This window comes from Hemicordylus capensis, chromosome 1 (genome assembly GCF_027244095.1).
Source record: "Hemicordylus capensis ecotype Gifberg chromosome 1, rHemCap1.1.pri, whole genome shotgun sequence".
NCBI lineage: Eukaryota > Metazoa > Chordata > Lepidosauria > Squamata > Cordylidae > Hemicordylus > Hemicordylus capensis.
In genome coordinates this window covers 100,915,370-100,939,196 of record NC_069657.1, presented here as the reverse complement: position 1 = coordinate 100,939,196, position 23,827 = coordinate 100,915,370, and the positions used below count along the sequence as shown (strand labels likewise).

The window sequence follows — 23,827 nt, the reverse complement described above, 5'->3', positions numbered from 1 at the left end:
GGTGCCTCAGGCAGTGAAATGTCTTAAGCTAGCTGTGCTTGGAAAGAGTGGAAAGCATCATGTCAAGTGTCTTAATACCACAGAACATATTTCTCCAACCTAGCAAGAGAAACTGAAGCAGGCTTCCACCTGCATACAGGTGAAACTCGGAAAATTAGAATATCGTGCAAAAGTCCATTAATTTCAGTAATGCAAATTAAAAGGTGAAACTGATATATGAGACAGATGCATTACATGCAAAGCGAGATAAGTCAAGCCTTAATTTGTTATAATTGTGATGATCATGGCGTACAGCTCATGAAAACCCCAAATCCACAATCTCAGAAAATTAGAATATTACATGGAACCAAGAAGACAAGGATTGAAGAATAGAACAATATCGGACTATTCTTCAATCCTTGTCTTCTTGGTTCCATGTAATATTCTAATTTTCTGAGATTGTGGATTTGGGGTTTTCATGAGCTGTACGCCATGATCATCACAATTATAACAAATTAAGGCTTGACTTATCTCGCTTTGCATGTAATGCGTCTGTCTCATATATCAGTTTCACCTTTTAATTTGCATTACTGAAATTAATGGACTTTTGCACGATATTCTAATTTTCCGAGTTTCACCTGTATTCCCATGCTGGATAAGAAACTTCAAAAACAGAATGAATTCATGTAACAACAAACACCTAGTTCAACCCAACTTTGCTGCAAGCTAGGCAAGAAAAGGCAATCTCCCATCATCTTGCAATACACCATAGATGTGAATGCTTGTCAGTTCTCTATCAACTAATAATATCCAGTGCACTAGCTGAGCACAGCTATTTTTGGACTAAGAGTACCTGTTACAAACATTCAGCCCGTCCTGTATGTTTAGCAGAGCAATAGCAACAACTTTATATTATTTTGCATTACACTTTGTTTTTAAATCACACAACATAGAGTTTCTAAGACATAATAATGTCTGAGCTAATACTAGGCAAACCAGAATGTCAATATGGACCTCAGATACCAGACCCAGAGAACAAACACACTCCCAACAACTTTTAAAAATCTATCATGCGGAGTGATAGCAAGTTTGAAAACAGTCTCATAGGCCCTTTCCAGAAAACTAAAACCCCAGTGCTAGCAGCACAACATTCAATCACCACTCAGTCAGTATCCTTGTTACAAAAAGAAATTGCTGCAAGGCACTAATACAGGCATTAGCCCATAGATGTATGTGACATCATCATTAGAATAGTTTTGTTTTTAAAAGGTACCTTAATTTTGTACTTGATTTATCAGCTTCCCACCCACATTTACTTCGCAAGAGCCAAAGCGAGAAGGAAGCTGCCATGCTGGCACATCCATGGAGCAAATGAGACAATACTGTTCATTGGATAAGGTAGTCTTGAAAGAAAATAGAAGCAAGCTTTCTTCCCGCAAGCTTAAATTTGAGCTACTATATTTGAGCTACTTATATCTGCTTATAACTACGTGTATCATCTACAAAAAAGATGCAAGAGCTCAAAGCTAGTTTATTAGGCAATTTATCACCTTTGCTTTTCTGATACATTATTTCTTGTTTGCATAGTCAAACAGGTATTATTGACTGGCTTGTTTTATCCAGACATCAAGTCCTTCCCAAGGACCTGGGATGCCAGAATTTTGTTATCAATATTGTTGTTGTTATAGGTATCGCCGCAAAATGTAGGCTGTTCCTAGTAAAGTTGTTTTTTGGAGTTCGCTGGTGGTGATTTCTGTGGCCCCTATGGTGTTGAGGTGCTCTTCAAGATCTTTTGGAATTGCACCTAGGGCACAAATTACTACTGGGATTATTTTGGTCTTCTTCTGCCACTGCCTTTTAATTTTGATTTGTAGATCTTTGTATTTTGTTATTTTGTTGTTGCTTCTTCTTCTTCTTCTATTCTGCTGTCACCTGGTATTACTATGTCGATTATTTTGACTTGTTTTTCTTTCTTTTCGACTACAGTTATATCTGGTGTATTATTTCTTGTTTACACAGTCAGACAGGTGTTATTGACTGGTTTGTTTTATCCAGACATCGAATCCTTCCCAAGGACCTGGGATGCCAGAATTTTATTGTCAATGGTTATAGATATCGTCGCAGAATATAGGCTGTTCCCAGTAAAACTGCTTTTTGTAATTGGCTGATGGTGATTTCTGTGGCCCCTATGGTGTTGAGGTGCTTTTCAAGATGTTTTGGAATTGCACCCAGGGCGCCAATTACCACTGGGATTATTTTGGTCTTCTTCTGCCTCAGCCTTTCAATTTCAATTTGTAGATCTTTGTATTTGGTGATTTTTTCTATTTCTTTTTCTTCTATTCTGCTATCCCCTGGTATTGCTATGTCGATTATTTTGACTTGTTTTTCTTTCTTCTCGACTACAGTTCTATCTGGTGTATTGTGTGGCAGATGTTTGTCTGTTTGTAGTCGGAAGTCCCATAATATTTTTATATCTTCATTTTCTTCAACTTTTTCAATTTTATGGTCCCACCAATTCTTGGCTACAGGTAGCTTGTATTTTTTTCAGGTGTATTATTATTATTATTTCTTGTTTACACAGTCAGACAGGTGTTATTGACGGGTTTGTTTTATTCAGACATCAAGTCCTTCCCAAGGACCTGGGATGGCTGAATTTTATTGTCAATTGTTATAGATATCGTCGCAGAATATAGGCTGTTCCCAGTAAAGCTGCTTTTTGTAATTGGCTGATGGTGATTTCTGTGGCCCCTATGGTGTTGAGGTGCTCTTCAAGGTCTTTTGGAACTGCACCCAGGGCGCCAATTACCATTGGGATTATTTTGGTCTTTTTCTGCCACAGCCTTTCAATTTCAATTTGTAGATCTTTGTATTTGGTGATTTTTTCTATTTCTTTTTCTTCTATTCTGCTATCCCCTGGTATTGCTATGTCGATTATTTTGACTTGTTTTTCTTTCTTCTCGACTACAGTTCTATCTGGTGTATTGTGTGGCAGATGTTTGTCTGTTTGTAGTCGCAAGTCCCATAATATTTATTGTTATTATTATTATTTCTTGTTTACACAGTCAGACAGGTGTTGTTGTTGTTGTTAGACATGACTGGTCCTTCTCCCTATGGTTTCTAGCTATACAATTCTACCAATTTCTTATGAAAGGATCTATATTTGCAGTACTGTAGACACATGGACAGACCAGCAGAGGGCACGGATAAGTAAAACTACTAGTAAATCATTCTTAACACACTCTGTCCCCTTGAATGACTAAGCACATCACAGCTTGCCAAGTACCTTTGGTCATGGGCCAGAATCAAAGCTGCCGCTGCAGCAGTGATCTTTGGCAAAGTAGCCTGAGCGTACTTCCAGGGTCTACTGATAGGAGGTACTTCATTCTTTAGAGGGCAAAAGCTAGTGCTGTGCTCTGATCTTCTAACCACAGAAACAAATCTGTCTCCTGTTAATCAAAACTACTGTGTTCTATGTGAGAAGCAAAGGAAGACATTGTTCCTGTGCCTTTAATAGTTATCTAGAGAAGGAAATTTCAGCTGATGCATCTTTTCTTACCCTCTATGAGAAGCTCTGCCTGCCAAAGTCTCTTTTCTGCCAACTGCTATTAAAGATGCAGGAGAATGGTCCTCTTTTGCATCACTCTAAAGCAAACAGCTGAAGTTACTAATTCTTCATACTAAAACCCAAGAAATTGAGCACTAATTAAGGCTTAGTATGGCACCAGATGCCCCAAATCGCTCTCTCTCTCTCTCTCTCTCTCTCTCTCTGCAACTTCAAATTAATAGTAGCTGATGTGATGTCCAAACCCTTCTGTTCTAGTCCATTCCAGGGTTGGCACTTTGGTTTGTGGCACTCAAAGTGAAGTTTTACTTTGGTGCCCCCCTCCCAGCCAAGCCGTGAGGTGCCCCAGCTTTAACTTGAGCCGTGCAGGCTGCTCATTCACCAGACTGGATAACCAGCCCACATGGATGATCAATGAATGAGTAGACTGTACTTGTGTAGGAATACAGTCGGGGAGATGAAAGAGTTGAGTTCAGAGACCACCTGGCACCCACCCTTCGTCTATTGGCACTATCTCCCTCCCCCCACCCCAGCAGCTTTTAACAGCCCTGTGAGGAGCTTTCCTTTGTGACCAGCCAGGACTGATCACAGCCAGGCCACTGTCATGCACACCACTTGCTTCCTGTTTGGGGCCTGGGCATTTGAGACACCAGTGTGCGGGCAATGGTGCAGAGCAAGGCATCCGGTGGGGGGGTGGGTAGAGTGCACTGAGTTGGGAGGAGGAAGAAAGCAAGCCAGAAACCAGCTAGGTGGCAGGATCTGCCCACACTATTCCCCCCATAGAGCAGCAGTGCCCCCCCCCCCAAGAACCGGTGCTCTATGTGACTGCCTAGTGGATGAGCCGGCCTGGCCCTGGTCCAACCTGAAACCAGATTCCGGTGAAGACATTTGTAGAAACAGTTGCTCAGTATATGCAAGAAGAAGAGCACTTTTTTTTGATGTGTGTTAATATTGTCTTCGAGTTCATCCTTTCCTGATCAGATTTTTTTTAAAGGGCTCCTTTAAAAATAGATTTAAAATGAGGCTAGAAATTCAGATGCAGCTCATCAGTAAGAACTTTGTAGCACCATCAGATTTCTTTTGCTGGAACATCCAATCAGTAATGAATAGAGGACTCATTTGAATTTACAAATAAATCCAATAAAACAGTCCTGGCCTTCTTAACATTGGACAGTCTCTTAAATATACACATGCAAATAGGCTTCTGTAGGAAATATAACTTTGTGTCCATTGCAGGAATCTATAATTCTGACAGACGTGATGTGAGAATCATTATGACTTCTATGACCTGGATCTTTTTCAAAGCAAATCAGGTTAAAAACAACTTTCTTATGGCCCACAGTTAATGTAGGTAGACACAGGAAAGGCAAGGACATAGATAATATGGTGGGGTTTTAATATTTAATGCTAATTGGCCTACTCTTATCATCTATAATGCACATAGGGAGCCTACCAAAAGGTGAACATTTCCAAATGTTTCTGGCTTCTAGGATATACGATTTAAAAACACATGGCTAGAAAGTTGAGTCTGAACAGTATTTCAAAATGTAGATGCATACTTAGTCAACACTGGCTTAACTGTAGACATTATAATGATTAATGAAAATTAGTAGAAGCAATAAAACATGTAAGAGTAACTTCTAATTTATAGTGATGAAAGACAGAGTCTCTGAGAGAAGTACTCCCCTGGTCTTTGGGGATAACAATAGCTTGCAAGATGATGGAAGTTGTTCTTATGAAGTCAGTGCTAACATTCTCGAGTTGTTCATCTAGGGTAGAATCCAGTATCCCATGCAGTTCTGTAAACATTTAAGCCCCACTGGAATCGATGGAACTGATTTCTTGCAAGCCAACTTCTCTTAGGCTTGCTGCAATACACATTTCTTTGCATCCTCAAAATGGGAATTATGGCAATGGAGCTTTAGGAATCGTCACAATGGATAACATTATGCTCCTGGAAAAATTTCATGCAGTCTGTAACTGTGCATATAGCAAATGGAAGGGTAGACAGTTTACTACACTCCAGATTTATTCTACCTGTTCAATAGTCAGCTGCCATCTTAAGACCTGTTCATCCAACCCAAATGACACAAAATCAGCCCAAAGACAGCCACTGATTGAGCCAATCAAAGGTTAAATTCAGAGAATCTGTACCACTTTTATTTATTATTTACAGAGTATACTCTTTTACTGTATGGGCAGCTTCACACATAACAATGACTTCACATGTACAGAGCTGCTGATTCCACCAAACATGCTCTCTCACTATGCTGCTGCTTCTGTGATGTCTGAACCCACCAATGTTGGGTGAAGAATGTCAGTAACCCACCTCAACCCAACATTCAGAACCAGACATTTGACATCAGGCTGAGGTGGGTCACTGATGTTCTCCACTTAATGCCGATGGAGTCATGGAATTGGCAGCAGTAGCAGCAGTGCAACTTGGTGGGAGCTGGTGACTCCTCCATACTTACTTGCCACCCTTACATGTGAAACCACCCTATATGTCTTACCAACCCTTCCTGTGAAGTATGTAATTATTGTTTCTATTTCACTGATTGGGAAACTGGATTAGGGGGTAAAGAAACATTGCACGGCCACATGGTGTCAATGGCTGAAGGGAACCTTGCACCCAATTCTCTCAACCACACCCAACTCTCTGTCCACTGTATTCCACTGGCTCTGTACAGCAGACCTTGCTAATTGCAGGATGGGCTGGTAGACAGAAGCAGTTCTACAGTAGTGTAGGAGATAGAATTGTGCCTGTAAAAATAAGCAAAGGGATTTACATTTTTTAAAAGGTTAACCCCCCTTTTATCCATAATAAAGGGACCACAACAGAGATAAGGATGTCACCCCAGAGATGAGAGTGACAGGCTATTCGTAAGAATTGCTCAGGAAAAGGATTTTGACACAAGGTGTGGGGGGAAATGACAAGTTTTCACAATCCAAGCTACAGCATCCACAAGGACACGGTGAAGCAATGCAGATGAAGTAGGCATCAATCACTTTAATTCCTTCTTCCTTTATGGCCAGAAGTTTTTTGCAATAGCAACAACGACAAAATCCCCCAAATTTATTTATTTATTTTATATATATATATATATACACACACACACACACACACACACACACACACACACACACACTCTTCACAACTGTTGCAATTTATGGCATTGGAACTAGAACTATACAGTTTTTAAAAAGTCAAACAAATAACCTAGATTAAGCATCATGTTTCTCGCTCAGGCAATCTTAACTGCACAACCTAATTCTGAAGAAGCCAATTTCCGGGCCAGGGAGGGAGAGGGAGAGAAAGGCTTGCCAGTTAAGTGACAAGTGTTTGACCATGTTCCAGTTCTTGGTGAATGGAAAACCAGCGGCTTCCTGTTACAAAATGTACCAACAGTCCATGCCTAATAATACACATTGACATTGGCAATTTGTATGCTTGATATATAAATCTTTCTAAAAATAATGCTGGAGCAGTATATTTTTAGCTAGGTAAATAACTCGGAATTAGGCTGGTTTCTTCTTTGGCTCAGTGGAAAGGGAGACATTCAAGTTTTACACACAGTTATCTGAGTGCAAATCCAGGTTAACGGTGAGGTTCAGCCAGGGCTCAAGTGGATAACCTCCTGGTCTGTGCTCTGGTGCCTCCTGTGGTGAACTACTTGAAGCTACTGAGAAGAGGGAAAGGGGATAATATTGTTGCACCAGGCAGTCTCACCCAGACAGTCTCACCCAGCTCATTGTTTCTTCCTGCCCTGCCCTGGCTATAAATACATCTGGATCAGGCAAGGGATTTTGTCTTTGGCTTTGTTTGTATTGTTTCCAGTCTTGCTTTGGATGTGCTTGCAAGTTTGCTCACCTCTCAGTCTGCCAGTATTCTGGCCTGTTCTTCTAGTTGCTATCTATCTGCAGGCTTATTCATCCCTTAGGATCCTTGCAGGCTTCTCAGGTTAGATCCTGGCTTGTGGTTGACTGTAGGTCTTCTCCAGCTCTGATCCTAATCCAACTCTGGTCATTATGCTGACAGGATTTGCTGGGAAATTATTTTCCACCCCATGATTTTTGGCTTGTGGGTGCTACAAAGTTCCATCTTGCCAGCCATGCTTTTTAACATCCATATGACATTGCTGGAAGAGCTCATTCAGAGGTGTGGGCTAAAATGTCATAAATATGCTGATGATACCTCTTGTTTCCATCATCCAATCCTAGGGAGAAGCTGGATGTCCTAAATCAGTTTGGTGTCAGTTCTGGCTTGGACTAGGGTGAAAAAAACAAGCCTTGTACAAACTGGTTTGTACAAGCTGGTTTGTGGCCCTATCTAGGGAATGCAGGATAGGTCTGCAATGTTCTCTATACAGGGCTGCCTTGAAAGACTGTTCATCAACTGGTGCAAATGCATCTGCCAAAATGTTGTTTGGTGCTCAATGATAGGGACACATGACACCAACGTAGTATTAACTGCACTGGTTGCCTATTCATTTCTGAGGCAATTTTGATGTCCTAGTTATAACCTTTGACATCCTTAATGGTCTAGTGAAGGTCTCCTTCACTGAAGCATTTCAATTGGCTTCCGAGGCCCTGCTCTGTTGACCATACAACTGGCAGGTATTGGAGACAGGATCTTCTTAAAGGTGGCTCTTCACTTAGAATCACTGAATCATAGCATTTTAGAGCTGGAAGGGACCTTGGAGGTCTTCTAGTCCAAGCCCCTGCTCAGTGCAACAAACAGCTACTTGCCTCCAGGACAGATAGTTTTGCAGTTTCTGTTTGAAACCCTCAGTGAAGGAGAGCCTCAGCCTAGCACTGCACAGAGGGGAGCCTGCGAACTTCAGCAAAGAGGAGCCTACCATGTTTCTTCTGTCAAACAGCTCTTATAGTCAGGAACTTCTTCCTAATGTCTAGCCTAAATCTGTTTCTGTGTAATTTCAATTCACCGGTTCTACTCCTACCGTCAGGAGCAACGGAGAACAAGTCAAATACAAACACAATGAATATTTATATATCGCTTTTCAACAAAAGTTCCTGAAGTGGTGTACATCTAAATAGACAGACAGACAGACAGACAGACAGATAGGCTCCCTGTCCCCAAAGGGCTCATAATCTAAAAAAGAAACACAAGATAGACACCAGCAACAGCCACTGGAGGGATGGTGTCTGCTCCTTCATTTACTTTATGTGTCAGCCCTTCAGGTATTTGAAGGCAGCTATTCTATCTCTTCTTAATATTCTTTTCTCTCTCTCTCTAGTCTTCAGTTGTCTTTGCTGTTCTATTGTTTGTTGCCTTTTAGTGTTAGTTTTATTGAGTGCAGTACTGTTCATTTTCCAATAACCTGTTTAAAGCTATACACCATTTTGAATACATTAATGTAGAAAAGCAGCTCATAAATAACATGAAATAAAATACATTTCAGCTACTGCATGCTTGGCTGATTATGGCCTAGTACCAACAACAACACCATCAAAGTTGCTGAATGAATTGAATAAGCATCACTTTCTGGAGAAATTCACATTAGTGGAGTTATTCAGAACTTATCTAGGCTGACAACGGCCACAAAGCGGAATTTAACCCCAAACATTCAGCAAACATAAACAGAAATGAAAAATAATCATGTCAATAATACCTGCCAGGAGGCTTAAAATTTTAAAGTACGTTGTACAGTCTAAATCCTTGAAACTGCCATATTGCAATACTCTTAGTTTGTCTCTTTGCTTTATATATATGTATGACTGAGGGGCTATTCCCACGATCAGGCAGAGCCCAATTTTGACTCCCCTAGCCCGATTTTGCCCAATCGTGGGAGCCACTTGCCTCGCAGGTGAGCCTGGTGGCTCCCAGGCAGTTAACCCACCTAAGTACCCCTCCCCGAAAACCTGGTTTTTAAAATCATGAGTAGCTGTGGCACGGCTCCGTGCCGTGCTGCGGCTGCTCACAAGGAGACCCCCGGAGGAGAGGCAAAAAGCTGCCTCCTGGCTCTGGGGGTCTCGCCAGCATGCCCTGCATGCTCACACAGGGCATGCTGGAGCTTCCGGGGGCTAATCGGCCCCCGATCCCCCCAGCCCCCACCAGCTCTGTCACAGAGCTGGCAATCATGTGGGCAGCCGATCCGGCAGCTCAGGGCTCCCGCCCTGCTCGTGTGCGGGGAGAGCGGGCTTATCTCTCTCTCCCCGCTCACTCTCCAAAACCAGGTCTCACTGATCATGAGACCCGGCTCTGAGACTCTGAGATCATGAGACCCGGCTCTGAGACTGGCGCAACTTCATTGCGCCAGTTGAGGTCTACTGAATTTAAGACATTAAGGATTATCATTTAACAGCCTGATGCTCAAGGAAGTCCAGCAGTAAAATATTAATTGAAGTGAGAGTATCTAGTACAATATTTTGGCACAGAGCTTCCAAGAGAGGACATAAGCTACTAGTTTTTATTATCCCTGGAAAGCTCAAAAACCAAAAGACAAAAAAGAACTGTAGTGAAGATCACAAAATCTCATGGTTTTAGAAGCTGATTTATTAATTTGAGGCTTTAGACTGAACCAGACGTTTACTAACAGATCTGAAGGAAGCGATTAATTGTGGTCTTGAGTAGAAAGAAGAGGTGGAAAATAAATTCTAACAACCAACTCGACTGTGTAGTGAAATATTATTCCCAAGACACCTATCCTGCACAATCAGGTCGTAAGCAAACCTACCTGATGCTATTTTTGCTGACTGACAAAACCAAAACCAACTGATCAAGATATAGTTGGCTCAACTATTCTTAGGATGCTAAGATATCCACATCAGTTCCATTAGAAATACAAGAAATATCATTTGTGGGCTGGCTTATTTTCTTGATATTTGCTCTGCATGTGTTTTGAGTTCTCTGCTAAGAATCGTGGCAGGACTCACCTGCTTCTATTATATACTTTAAGTACTTGCTTTGTGCTTGTGACACAGCTGGAGACTAGATTAGCCCTGTTCAAGTGTCAGACAAGGATGCTGTACTTGCATCCTTGAAAGCATGCACGGAAGGCCTGCCTCTGACATGATGCATGCTAAAACCTTGCTCCCCATTCACTCTCCATGCTTACAGTATTAGTCTGCAGAGACAAATGCAGTACCCATGAGAGATCTTCCCCATGATGTGGAACACTGCAGACAAGTGTGGTAAGCATGGAGGCTTGAGCATGTGTTATGGTGGGAGCAGCACTCCCAAGTGCACTCTCAGCAATGCTGTTTATGAGAATAACCTCCCCACAGGGATATGCAGAACCAGTTTGATCACGAAGTGGGCAAGTTAAAGCGGTTCAAATGTGAACCGCTTTGAACTGGTTCAAACTCGTTCGTTGAACTGGCCAGTTCGCATACCCACAATTCAGTCAGAATTCAGTTCAAATGCAAATCAAACTGTGCCAAATTGTCTGTGCACACCCCTGCCTCCCCAGTTTATGTAACAGCTGTGGCTATTGTGTTAGATTGATCTGTAAGGAACTGGTATCATGTATGGATGCATTGTTCAGTGGCAGGGAACTTATAAATATATGCAATAGCTATTACTCTTTGGATGAAGAGAGCAATTATGACCAGATCTAGGGGAGCCTTTACTGCCAGGGCCCTAGCGAGGGACCACTGTTATACTTCAAAAGCTGACAGCCCCTATGTAGGCATGCAGTCCTCAGTACACTCATGAGGAAACAAGTTCCAGTGGATGCAATATGAAACTTATTTCTAACTTCTATCGATATCTACAGAGAGTTCTGAAAGTAACACAGTAGCATAAAACTTCAACAGGTTGGACTTATATGCCAATGCCAGAAGCCAAAGCCAATGCTTATATGCCAATGCCAGAAGCCTCCGAGCCAAGATGGGTGAGTTGGAGTGCTTGGTTGCTAATGCAGAAACAGACATAGTGGGCATAAGAGAAACATGGTGGAACAGTGAAAACCAGTGGCACACTATTACCCCTGGATACCTCTAGAGAAAAGACTGGGAGGGGTGCCCTGGAGGAGGAGTTGCACTGTATGTTAAAGAAGGGATAGAATCTAACAAGGTAGAAAACCTAGGTGGACTGGAGTCCTGTGGGTGACAATACAAGGCTTGAAAGGGAACGTGCTACTGGGGATGTGCTATCGCCCTCTGGATCAAAATGCTGACAGTGACTGGGAGTTGCAGGAGGCTTCAAGGAGAGGTAGAGCAGTAATAATGGGTGACTTCAATTACCCACACATAGACTGGTTAAATTCACAGTCAGGTAATGACAGAGAGGTCCAATTTCTAGATACGCTGAATGACTCTGCCCTAGAACAGTTGGTCTTGGAACCAACCAGAGATAAGACAACCTTGGACATAATCCTGAGTGGCACCCAGGACCTGGTGCATGATGTCAGTGTCATCGACCCTTTAGGGAACAGTGACCACAATGCGATCAAATTCAGCATACATATGGGGAGAGAATCACCAAGGAAGTCTAACATAGACATTTTGAATTTCAGAAGAGGAAACTTCTCTAAAATGAGGAGTATGGTGAAAAGAAAGCTGAAAGGGAAAATCAGGGGAGTCACTTCGCTCCAGAATGCATAGAGTTTACTCAAAACCAGAATACTAAAAGCCCAGTTAGAATGTATAACCCAAAGGAGGAAAGGTACCACTAAGTCCAAGAGGATGACACCATGGCTAACAGGTACCATCAAGGAAGCCATAAAAGGGAAGAAGACTTCCTTCCAAAATTGGAAGGCCTGTCCAAACGAAGAGAATGGAAAGGAACACAAACTCTGGCAAAAGAAATGCAAGGTGACAATAAGGAAGGCAAAAAGAGAGTTTGTGGAACATTAAACTAAAAGTATCAAGGGGAATAACAAAAACTTCTTTAAATACATCCAAAGCAGGAAACCTGTCAGGGAGGCAGTTGGACCATTAGACAATGAGGGAGTGAAAGGAGGATATGGAGGTTGCAGAGAAGCTTTGCATCCGTCTTCACGGCAGAGGATGCTGAGCATATACCTGTTCCTGAACCAGGCTTTTCGGGGATGGAGGCTAAAGAACTGAGTCAAATAGAAGTAACAAGAGATGATGTTCTAAACTGTCTGGAATAACTGAAAACTAATAAATTGCCAGGGCCGGATAGCATCCATCCAAGAGTCCTCAAAGAACTCAAATGTGAAATTGCCAAAATTGCCTTGCTAAAATATATAACTTATCTCTGCAACTGGGCTCTGTACCGGAGGACTGGAGAGTAGCAAATGATCCAGGGGTGATCCGGGAAATTACAGGCCAGTTAGCTTAATGTCCGTTCCAGGCAAATTGATGGAAAGCATCCTCAAGGACAAAATTGAGGATAGCACATAGAAGAACAGGCCCTGCTGGGAGTGAACTAGCATGGCTTCCGCAAAGGTAAATCTTGCCTCACAGACCTTTTGGAGTTCTTTGAGAGTGTCGACCAGTGTGTGGATCAAGGTGATCCAGTTGACATAGTATACCTGGACTTCCAAAAAGCTTTTGACAAAGTTCCTCATCAAAGACTCCTGAGGAAACTTAGCAGTCATGGGATAAGGGGACAAGTACATGTGTGGATTGCTAATTGGTTGAAAAACAGGCAACAGGGTAGGTATAAATGGAGAGTTTTCACAATGGAGGGAAGTAAGAAGTGGCATCACCCAGGGATCGGTACTGGGACCAGTCCTTTTTATTTATTCATAAATGATCTAGAAGTAGGGGTAAGCAGTGAGGTGGCCAAATTTGCAGATGATACCAAACTCTTTCGGGCAGTGAAATCCAAAACAGATGGTGAGAAGCTCCAAAGGGATCTCTCCAAACTGGGTGAGTGGGTGAGAAAGTGGCAAATGCAGTTCAATGTTGTCAAGTGTAAAGTGATGCACATTGGGACGAAAACCCCCAACTTCAAGTATATGCTGATGGGATTTGAGTTGTCGATTACTGACCAGGAGAGGGATCCTGGGGTCGTGGTGGACAGCTCGTTGAAAGGGTCGACTCAATGTGCGGCAACTGTAAAAAAGACCAATTCCATGCTAGGGATCATTAGGAAGGGGACTGAATATAAAACTGCTAATATTCTATCTAGTGCCCTTATACAAAACTATGGTGCAGCCACACCTGGAATACTGCGTACAATTCTGGTCACCACATCTAAAAAAGGACATTGTAGAATTGGAAAAGTTGCAGAAGAGGGCAACCAAGATGATCAGGGGCCTAGAGCACCTTTCTTACGAGGCAAGGCTCCAACACAAGGCTTTTTAGTTCAGAAAAAAGACGACTGCAGGGAGACATGATGGAGGTCTATAAAATCATACATGGTGTGGAGAAAGTGGATAGAGAGAAATTCTTCTCCCTCTCACATAACACTAGAACCAGGGGTCATCTCATGAAATTGATTGCCAGGAAATCTAGGACCCACAAACGGATTTACTTTTTCACACAACGCATAATCAACTTGTGGAATTCTTTGCCACAAGATGTGGTGACACCCAACTACCTGGATGGCTTGAAGAAGGGTTTGGACAACTTCATGGAGAGGTCTCTCATTGGCTACTAGTTGGTGGGCTATAGGCCACCTCCAGCCTCAAAGGCAGGATGCCTCTGAGTACCAGTTGCAGGGGAGTAACAGCAGGGGAGAGGGCATGCCCTCTCCTGCCTGTGGCTTCCAGCGGCATCTGGTGTGCCACTGTGTGAAACAGGATGCTGGACTAGATGGGCCTTGGGCCTGATCCAGCAGGGCTGTTCTTATGTCCTTATGTCTCTTGGGGTTATCTTTGTTTCCAACTTCTCATGATAGACTACACATCTGGAACACCTGTCTTCTTAGAGCAGTCTTACTTTAAAAACCAGTAAAAAGTCAATAGTGGTTTGCAAAAGTACAGATGATGTGACCAAAATAACTAGTGAATCCCATTCTGAGAATTCAGATCCCCATCTTGCTACCTAATTGACGTTTCTGTGGAAACACATTAAATGTTTCCAAAACAATTCTCTCTCTATAGCAGTATAATTGATTTCTGCCTATTTGCAAAACTGATAAATTGAACATCAAAAAATCATTAATGAGGAATAAGCTCTTGTGAGTCATTCAGGAAATTCAGGACAGGCAAATAGAATATATGGCATACATTCCAAAAAATGCATCAAGAAGAAAACTGACAGGATTCACTGTCAATGGAAGGGTCAAACAAGATAAGATGATAGAAGATCCATGTGTTAGAACACAGGTCACTGCTGGACTGGTAGAGGAAATTTTCATGTGGAGACCTCTCTCCTACCTGTGGGGTGGAAGAACTGGTGGGGGAAGAATTCAGTGCTCCCTTTCAGTTCACTATTGTATATTTTAGTGCTCTCACACACACACATACATCGAGTGGCCTGGTCCAATGAGGCAGTGCACTGAACAAGTTGCACAGATTGCTCAAATAACACCTTTTCCTGAAACTTGTTAGTAAAATATGTAATGGGGGAAACAGACAGTTAAATACTGCACAATAGCTCCTGCATATGTGGTTCTTTAATGGGCTGTGTGTCTTCATTCACATGCACTGTGCTAGCAATTGCCTCTCTGCTTCAAATATGGGGTTTTGTACGAGCTGTGAAAGTGTTTGTGGATGGTGGTGGCAGCTTCAAGCTGAAGACAGAGCTTCAGAATACAGATCCTAGGGAGAGTAGATGGTCCCAGCATCATAATGCCTGTGGAGCTACAGTATTTTTATTTCACTGCTTATTCTTTAATATATTGATAACTTCTACTCAGAACATCCAGGCCAGCTTACAGCAATAGAAACACCAGATAATAATCTATATATCTAATTCTCTAAGGCATACCTGTGGCTAATCCCGTGTGTGGCAGCTCTCGTGAGATTTCACAAGCAGAAGCACCATGGTGATTGGGCAGTGGAGATTCCATATGCAGAAATGGAGAAAGAGCCTGTGAGAGCAGAAGCACCATGGTGATTGGGCAGTGGGGATTCCATCAGCAGATAGGAAGAAGGGGCCTGTGATGGTTAAAGACAGTTGGAATGCAACTGTTACTGGTAAGAAGATGTTCTTGATTGTAGAGGAGAGGAATCTATATATATAAAAGGATAGTGGGCAGGGATCTGCAAAGAGGGGTCGTGGGGGAGAAAGAGCCCCCTCAGGAGAAGGAGGCCGCTGTTGTGTGAATTAGATGAGGAAACAAGATAAGTTAACTCAGGAAGAGGGGGGAGAAAGACAGAGGGGAAGAGCGAGTGGAGGAGAGAGAAAGAGAGAAAAAGAAGGGAGGAGAAGAGAGAAAGAAAGGCAAGGGATGGGCCCTTAGGCCCAAGCCTGTCAGCGGCCTGAGGGAAACGAGCAGCCATGGTGGTGCCTTTTGACAGTGAGGAAGGGCCCAGTCAACCACTGCTGCTGTTTGAGGCTACCAAGGCCATTGGGGGAAGGAGGGAGGCAGGCAAGGGATGGGCCTGGGCCTGTCAGTGGCCTGAGGGAAACAAGCGGCCATGGTGGTGGTGGCAGCGAGGAAGGGCCTGGTCAACCGCTGCTGCTGCTGATCCCGTGGGGAGGAGCAGGAACCAGGCTCGGGTGAGTGTGGGGAGGTCTCTGGGAATAGGGGGCTGCAGCTTGGCCAATAGGTGCCAGCAACGCTGCAGCCATGACCAAGAGGGGTAAGGTCGATGGAAGCAATGAGATGGAGGAGGAGGAGGAGGAGGAGCAGGAGTGTGGCTCAGGTGAGGGTGGAGAGATCTCTGAGGTGACCAGGACTGTGGCAGGAGGTGAGGGGACCAATCAAGTACTAGTGCACAGATGCTCAGAGCAACACAAAATTGCATAAGAGCTGGTGTAGTGTAGTGGCTAAGAGACTGAGCTATGAAGCAGGAGTTTCCTGGTTCAAATCCTGCCTCTTGGCTAAACTTACCAGGTGGCGTGAGACTAACTGCTCCCTCTTAGGCTCAGCTCCCCAGCTGCTATATAGGGATAATATTTCCTTATTTTACAGAGCTGTTTTAAGGATTATATCAATGTGGGGAACACTTTTCACACTAAATAATATGCATATGCTGAGTATATTTATATGCCATATCAATAAAATGGGCTTACAGTTTGCAAGCAGTCCTCCTGCAGCACAAAATGACCATGCACTTTCCCTTGACTCATTGATACTTGATGTACAGAAGAGTTGGTGTGTTTAGAATAATGTATTTACATCTCCAGCAAAAAAGCTTTCTCGTATTTTTCAATTTCTTAAGCAATTTTAGTGCAAATCTGACATGGATTGAAATGCAGTGAACAGGGAAAAATATAGTTTGTTCATTATTTTATAATTCAGTGGAAGTCTAAACTTTCTGTTTTGAAAAATACCAGAGAAAACTGTCAAGGTTTGTCAGAAGGTATGATTCCCCATGCTTTTCCAATGGGAGTGTATTTCTGCATTTTCCAGCAAATTAATCAATTTCCCCAGGATTTTCAATTTTTCTGGTAGTTTGGGCAAGGTCTGGAACCTACCTGTAAAACAGTAAGGTCGTTCACATGTCTGGGCAAGTGGGGTGGTGGGCGGGGGGGGGGGGCATGATTAAACTCACCTTCCCTCCAGATGAGCATTCACATGTTCCTGGGAGTGTAGTCTGCACTCCCACACTATCTGAGCGGCATTCTAGGTGCCCGTCTCTGTGTGCTGCTGGACTGGAAACAGTCTGAGCTCACACATGTGCAGCAAGCCCGGTTTAAAGGAGTGCTTACTTGCTTAACTTTGGATAATGGCCGGGCTAAGAAGCCAGGCTAGGTGGCGCTGCCCCACCAGGATCAGACCCGATCCCGGTGGTTCTCATACTGCCTGACCTGGGCCAGGCTGGGTTTCCCTATCCTGGGTTAGGCTGAGCATGAGAACAGGCTCAGCATGTTTCTATCTTTCATGTTTTAGTCTGGGAGTTTTATGTCAGTGAGTGAGTGAGGCCCAAGCAGCTATAGATGGGTTTGTTGGAAAGGACCTGTGTTTTTTTTGAGAGGCTGTAATTAAGGTGAATGGCTGTAACCCATTTGTCAAACACTGTCATTACAACAATGCAAACTAAAGTTTGGATTTATAAGACTAGACTTACAGAAAGATCTCACATATGTTTTGTACTCCAACAGAACATTGTCCTTGCCAGTAAGCTACTCAGAAGCACACTTGCCCCATGTGCTGTGCTGAGATTCTAACACTCACCAAGCATCTGATGGTCACCATCTTTCCATGTGCCAGGATTCTTACAAGCCACTGCTGATAGGGTTGCCACATTCTGGCTTTCCAAATCTGGGTGCCTAATTTGCATATTATGTAAATTGGCTTGAAAATAATTTTTGAACAGAATAGAGACTGCACATTTTGCTCCATAACGGCACTTCTACAAGGGCTAGAGCTTAGCTTTTTTATGAAAGCTGAAATCCAGGCGAGTCTGGGTGGGCTAAGCAATCTGGCTGGGCAAGATGCTTAAGATCCGGGTGAAACACAGAATTTCGGGGGGCATGGCAACTCTAACTGCTGAGAACTGACCTATCATATCAGGGAATCCTATTCTGCAAGAGGACAAGGAGGTTTTGAGCTTCGTTTCTCCTGTGTTGGCTGATGTCACAAGGCTGATTTTTCCAGACACCAATGTTTGATAAGCTATTATGGTTCTGTGTTTGTAGTTTTTTTGCATAAGAGAGAGAGAGAGAGAGAGAGAGAGATTACTGCCAGGGTTTAGGGCTCTAGCAGAATTTCTCACATTATAAAAGTGGGCATGGAGGGAAAAAATGAATTGCGTAACTGGCTGGGTAACCACAGTTACACTGTGATGTTTTGACATGCAAAACCATTTTTCAGAATTCCCATGGATGTTACCAGACCCAGAATAATACTAGAAGTATTGAGTACTTATTCAGAGTCAACAACACACACATAGGTTATATAGCTCTTCCCAGCAGGTTTGCAATTGATTTAACACAGACAAAGGAGAAGCAAATATTTTATGAAGGAGCACATAAGGGAAGATTAACTAGAAACATCACAGAACAAGTGAGGCTGTGGAGGCCCACAAAAGGATCAGCATATGAACATAGGAAACTGCCATATACTGAGTCAGGCCATTGGTCTATCTAGCTCAGTATTGTCTTCACAGACTGGCAGCAGCTTCTCCAAGGTTGCAGGCAGGAATCTCTCTCATCGGACGTAACCCTTCCAATTACCTGATGTGCCTTGTAATCCCCCACCCCCGAGTTACAGTACTACCTGCATATACTTCATAACTTGTGTGTTTCCAAATCCTTGTGTGTAAATCTTTGTAGATATATCATGTACAAACAACCACTTTGTATATAATTGTGCTTTGGCAACGTACTGTATGCTTTGGTAGTTTGTTGGTTCAATAAAAAAATCTTGTCCTATTAAAAAAAAAAATCTTGTCCTATCTTGGAGAAGCCAGGGAGGGAACTTGAAACCTTCTGCTCTTCCCAGAGCAGCTTCATCCCCTGAGGGGAATACCTTGCAGTGATCACACATCAAGTCTCCCATTCATATGCAACCAGGGCAGACCCTGCTTAGCTATGGGGACAAGTCATGCTTGCTACCACAAGATCAGCTCTCCTCTCTCCGTGATCTGTGGAGGAAGTGGCAGGATTCAAAAAGGACTGAAGGAGCTGAGCAATCAACAAGGCACAAGAGCTGAGGCCAAGTTCTCATGATTACCAACAGTGAGGATAGATAAGGACAGCTCCAGAGCCATGTTGAACTCCCGCTGAGCTTTGTGTCCTATTCCAACTGTGGAGATGTTCAAATGTGAAACACTTCCTCAGGCTTTCAGCTATAGATTGGGCACATGGCTGATCCTACCGCCACCACTCCCCGAAAGGAGAAACCCAATTAGTACTAATTGATTCAGTTTTGAGCCTGTAAAATATATACCAGGGATTCAGTATTGAGCAGTTAACATGCCATAGATAGATGCTAGACTTCTAAAGCCTCAGGAACAGTTATAAAATCAGATCTCCTTTGCCCATTCAGTCACCCAGTCTTGTTGTGTATCATTCCCATGCCATTGTTTTACGATCCTTTTTGTAAAGGTTGAGGGTTTGCTGATGTTTTTAAAATGAAATATAGAAAATCGAAATGGCATTTGTGATTCCCTCCAGAGTGTGATGTGATGCAAAGGTCAGTCTGTCTGCTGCCACTGCCCTGACTGAAACCAGTGCTCAAATGTCTCCCTCCTGGTCCTGGAGCCCTCAGGAACTGGTACAGCCACATGAGTCGGGCCCGATACGTCACTCTGTCTGCTAGGATGGAAAGTGCAGCGTCCCCTAAAATGCAGGGCAGGAGGCCAAATACAATCAAATGGCAGCTGTGCTATTCCCTAGCAGAATAGGTTACGAGGCCACAGACAGCAAAACCTAGATTTGCAGGAATGACCCAGTATTCCCTGGTGGTGGGAAAATAAACCAATAGAATTCTTCCTCAAGCAGATAACTTCCCACTCTCAACATGGCTGCAGCACTTGCTACCAGGTCCAAGCAGCTGCAGAAGAAGCTTGTAGCATGCAAAGCTGTTTCCAGAATACATGATCTGGCCACACAGCAACCTCTAGCTGATTTAATTAGTCCCGTTTGCAGCAGCAGACCATCTGTTTCTCTCACCCAGTAGTGTGTTAGCATTTACTATTGCTTACGCGGCTGTTGAACATATTAAGGTACCAGCAATACAGAAGCAATCTGATCCATGCTGAAAACACTAATACATTCACAAAAATAAACCAGGTCCGAATGAATACACAGTTGCAGTCTCTTGCCATGTAAAGCAGCATCATTGAAACAGGCACCCAAATATAGAATCAAGGAAAATCTAAACACTGCATATTAAAAAAGAAGCTGTTACAATCTAGGATGACAGGAATATAGAGCAGAGAGGAAATTCCAATTAACCTCCCCCCACCACCCCCGACAACAGCATGTGAGGCATGGACAATGTCACTGCATCATCCCAAAGTTGTAACGAAATGCATCAATATATTTCTGGTACGTTGTCGTATAGAACATGCTTCACCATCACTTCACACATGACTGCCAAATACACTCCCATAAATAATGCTCAGGCACATACAGCTGTATAATCACAGCATGCAGGCTCCACAAGCAGCTCTCCTTGTATTACCAGCAACATGCACCAACACACCCACTGCAACCATTACTACAACAAACCCATCACTGATAGTAGTCTTATTCTTATGTTCAAAGACACATGTAAATGTGGGGTTCAAGCCACCCCTCTTGAAAAGCAATACGGCCAAGCACACATCACAAACAAAGCAATACCAACAGCCCTGCCATTTCTAAGGTTTATCAGGCCACCACAAATACGGGCACACCCACCACAACCAAGAAGTATTATAAGCACATTTAGAAGCACCCAATTCCCTGTACCATTTGTGTACACATGCAAATATACACTTCCCTCTACAGCATCTGAATCTACCAGAAACACAATACACACTCCTTCGCATCACAACACAACCCCCAAAGCCAGCAGCACTCACATGCTCAACAGGATCCCATACAACACAACCCACACGCCCCGATACCATGCTCACACCATTTTTGCTGACCTGTGTGTCAAAGCCATTTTCTATGGAGCTGCTCTTCTTTGGAGGGAACCCATCGCCTGCATTCTCATGACCATTAGGAGATTTGAGGGGGATCTGGCTGGAATAGGAGGGTTTGTTCACCTCCACCTTGCTTCCAAACTTCAGGTAACAGGGCTGTGGGATGGTTCTTGCTGCCGGAACATGAACAATAGGAGTAGCACTGTGGACAGGTTTAGGTAGTCCAGATTTCATTTTGGAGGCTACCAGGATGGCTGGCATTTTTTCTCTTTCAGCTTTGTTAACACGTTTCTGTTAGTAGCAGCAACAGTGCTAGCAGCAAGCAGCAGCCGGAGCAGGAAAAAAAGAAGCAAGCTAGAATTGCTGAATGACAAAAATAAATAGTCAGAGGAAAATGAAGGATGCTGTAAAGTCTGAATGAGCAAGTGTGTCACAGCCTTTCCACCTGTTTCCTTTAATTTCGGTTCTTAATTCTCAACCTGTGTCCTTCCGCCTCTAGTGTGACGGTTTAACTTGCCCCTTCTGTTCAGCAGCTGATTCCTGTAATTTTCCTCCTTGGAGATGGGAGACTTTTACTTCATTATCTTGTCACTGAAACTGGGAAAGTGAAGCAGCCTTTTGGAATGAGAAAAAGAACCTGCTGCAGCATATGTTTCTTGCGCTTCGTGTGTGTGTGCGCGCGGGCTTGTGCTAGAGAGCAAGCACAGGCAGGATTTCCAGGCTTAAGATGTCTTTCTTCAGCCTTAGCCAAGAAGCAGATGTAGCTCAGTATGTTAACAGCCGATGCCTTTGGATGCGAGCCTCAGAGAATCCAAGCTCCTTAATCTTAATATCTGTGAACAGGACCCAAGATGCTGGAGCAGAGAGAGAAATGTCCATTTATGACATTTACATGGCAAATCTGCTGGTGGCAAAGAGATTTCCCAGCGCTGCTGCTGCTGCTGCTGAGACTGCTCATGAAGCCTAGAGTGAGAATGGAGCTGTCAAAGCTGGAGAGAAAACAACTCCCACCTCATTTTAAACCTCAGCAGTGAAACAGGTTGCAGTGCTGAGTGAAGGAGCGGGTGTGTGTGTGTGTGTGCTTGCGTGCGTGTGGAGGCAGCCTGCCGTGGACGACACCAAAGAAGGCTACACCGTTTAGCAGGAGTGGGAGAAGGTTGCAGTCTGACAGTACAGGGGGGGAAACGGTGCGAGGCGCCTGATTGGTCCTCCCGACTCAAATCAGAAACAAAATATCTCTGCAAAAGAGGCGTGGCTTCAACTCAAGTGACTGGCAGGAAACTCTGTTGCCTCCGCTCCAGTACAAAGCCCAATCTGTAGCAGCTCTGCGGCAACACGGTGGGTCTCTCGGCTGAGCGTAAAGGATGCAGGAGAGGGAGGGGGGATGGCGGGCGGCGGACAGAGAAGGGGAAATTCCTAACCATCGATGTGTTTTTTGTGTGTGTTTTTAATGGGAGGCACTTTCTAACAAAAACACATGAGGGTGAATCACGATCCCGTTTTTACTCACTACTCATACAGGAAACCTCCCGCGGAAAAGGCCAGTGAATAAGGAGTGAGCAATTTAACCCCGTCAGGGCAGAGAGCTGAAGACGCGGAGCTCTGCACGCGCGCGCACACACAAACAGGTGGCCACCAGCCATCCAGAGCGATCTCTCTCTCTCTCTCTCTCTCTCTCTCTCTCTCTCTCTCTCTCTCTCTTCCTGGGGGTGTCGTGTTCGCAGTGGGTGAAAGGCTGCTGCACACATTCTTTTTTTTACTTGGTGTCTTTCTAAGGTGCTTGACATTAAAAATAAAGATTTTTACATAAAGATGCCTCTGAATCTTTAAAGAGATAATAAAGAGGCTGGGGAGCAACAGCAGGAGGCGAGAGGGCATGTCCTCACCTCTTGCCTGTGGCCTTCTCAGGGGCTTCCAGGTGGGCCACTGTATGAAACAGGACGCTGGGCTGGATGGGCCTTGGGCCTGTTCCAGCAGGGCTGTTCTTGCGAAACTGGACACTACAAAAACACATCTGTTTTAAAAAAAGAAGAAGCAAAAAACAAACAGAAAATGCCTGGATTATTTCAGGGAGACAGGACAGGTCACTGCTCACCCTGGCCTATATACATGCACTTGCTACTGTGTAATAGACACATTAATGAAGTACGGGTCTATTGACAGTCATCAGCCATGACAGCTAAACAGAACCACCAGTTTCAGAGCAGAAGTAGCATACCACTGAATACTAAATGCTGGGGACAAAAGAGAGGAAATGGCTATCAGTTTTATGAGAGAAGTGCTGCTGGAAACAGCATGCTGGTATGGATGGACCACCTTGGTATGATCCAGCAAAGTGATTTCTGTGCCAATGATGTAAATAAACAAAGTTTGCTTGGTAAGTATGCAAAGGAGTGGGAAGCAATGTATCCTTCTCTGGTCACTTAATGGAAATGGCCAAATAACAGCCTGGGTCAATTCTGTCATAAGAGCATCTCCAGTTTATAGTTCAGATACAGACCCTTTACTCTTATGGGTAAATTTAAAGCAATGTGCCCCTTTACAAGAGCCCTTTTCAGACATGCAAAAAAGGGGGGAGGGCAGAGGGAGGGAGGGAGGGAAGGAGATAGATAGATAGATAGATAGATGCATGCTATACATATGAAAAGGTAAAGTTGTGCTTTTGAGTCGACGTTGACTCCACAACAGAGCCCTGTGGTTTTCTACCACAGAATAC

General features: G+C 43.7%; 1 protein-coding gene across 4 annotated transcripts in view; it reads right to left on the bottom strand.

Annotated features, from left to right (window-relative positions):
- The window catches only part of NAV2 (neuron navigator 2), a 410,389-nt gene extending 388,152 nt beyond the window's left edge, over positions 1-22,237 (bottom strand). For all 4 annotated transcript variants that reach the window (XM_053286662.1, XM_053286663.1, XM_053286664.1 and 1 more), the window contains exon 1: positions 21,115-22,237. In XM_053286662.1, the coding sequence (XP_053142637.1) occupies positions 21,115-21,372 (258 nt within the window). In that variant the 5' untranslated portion in view covers positions 21,373-22,237. The remainder of the gene's footprint in view (positions 1-21,114) is intronic.
- Between the last annotated feature and the right edge of the window lie 1,590 nt (positions 22,238-23,827).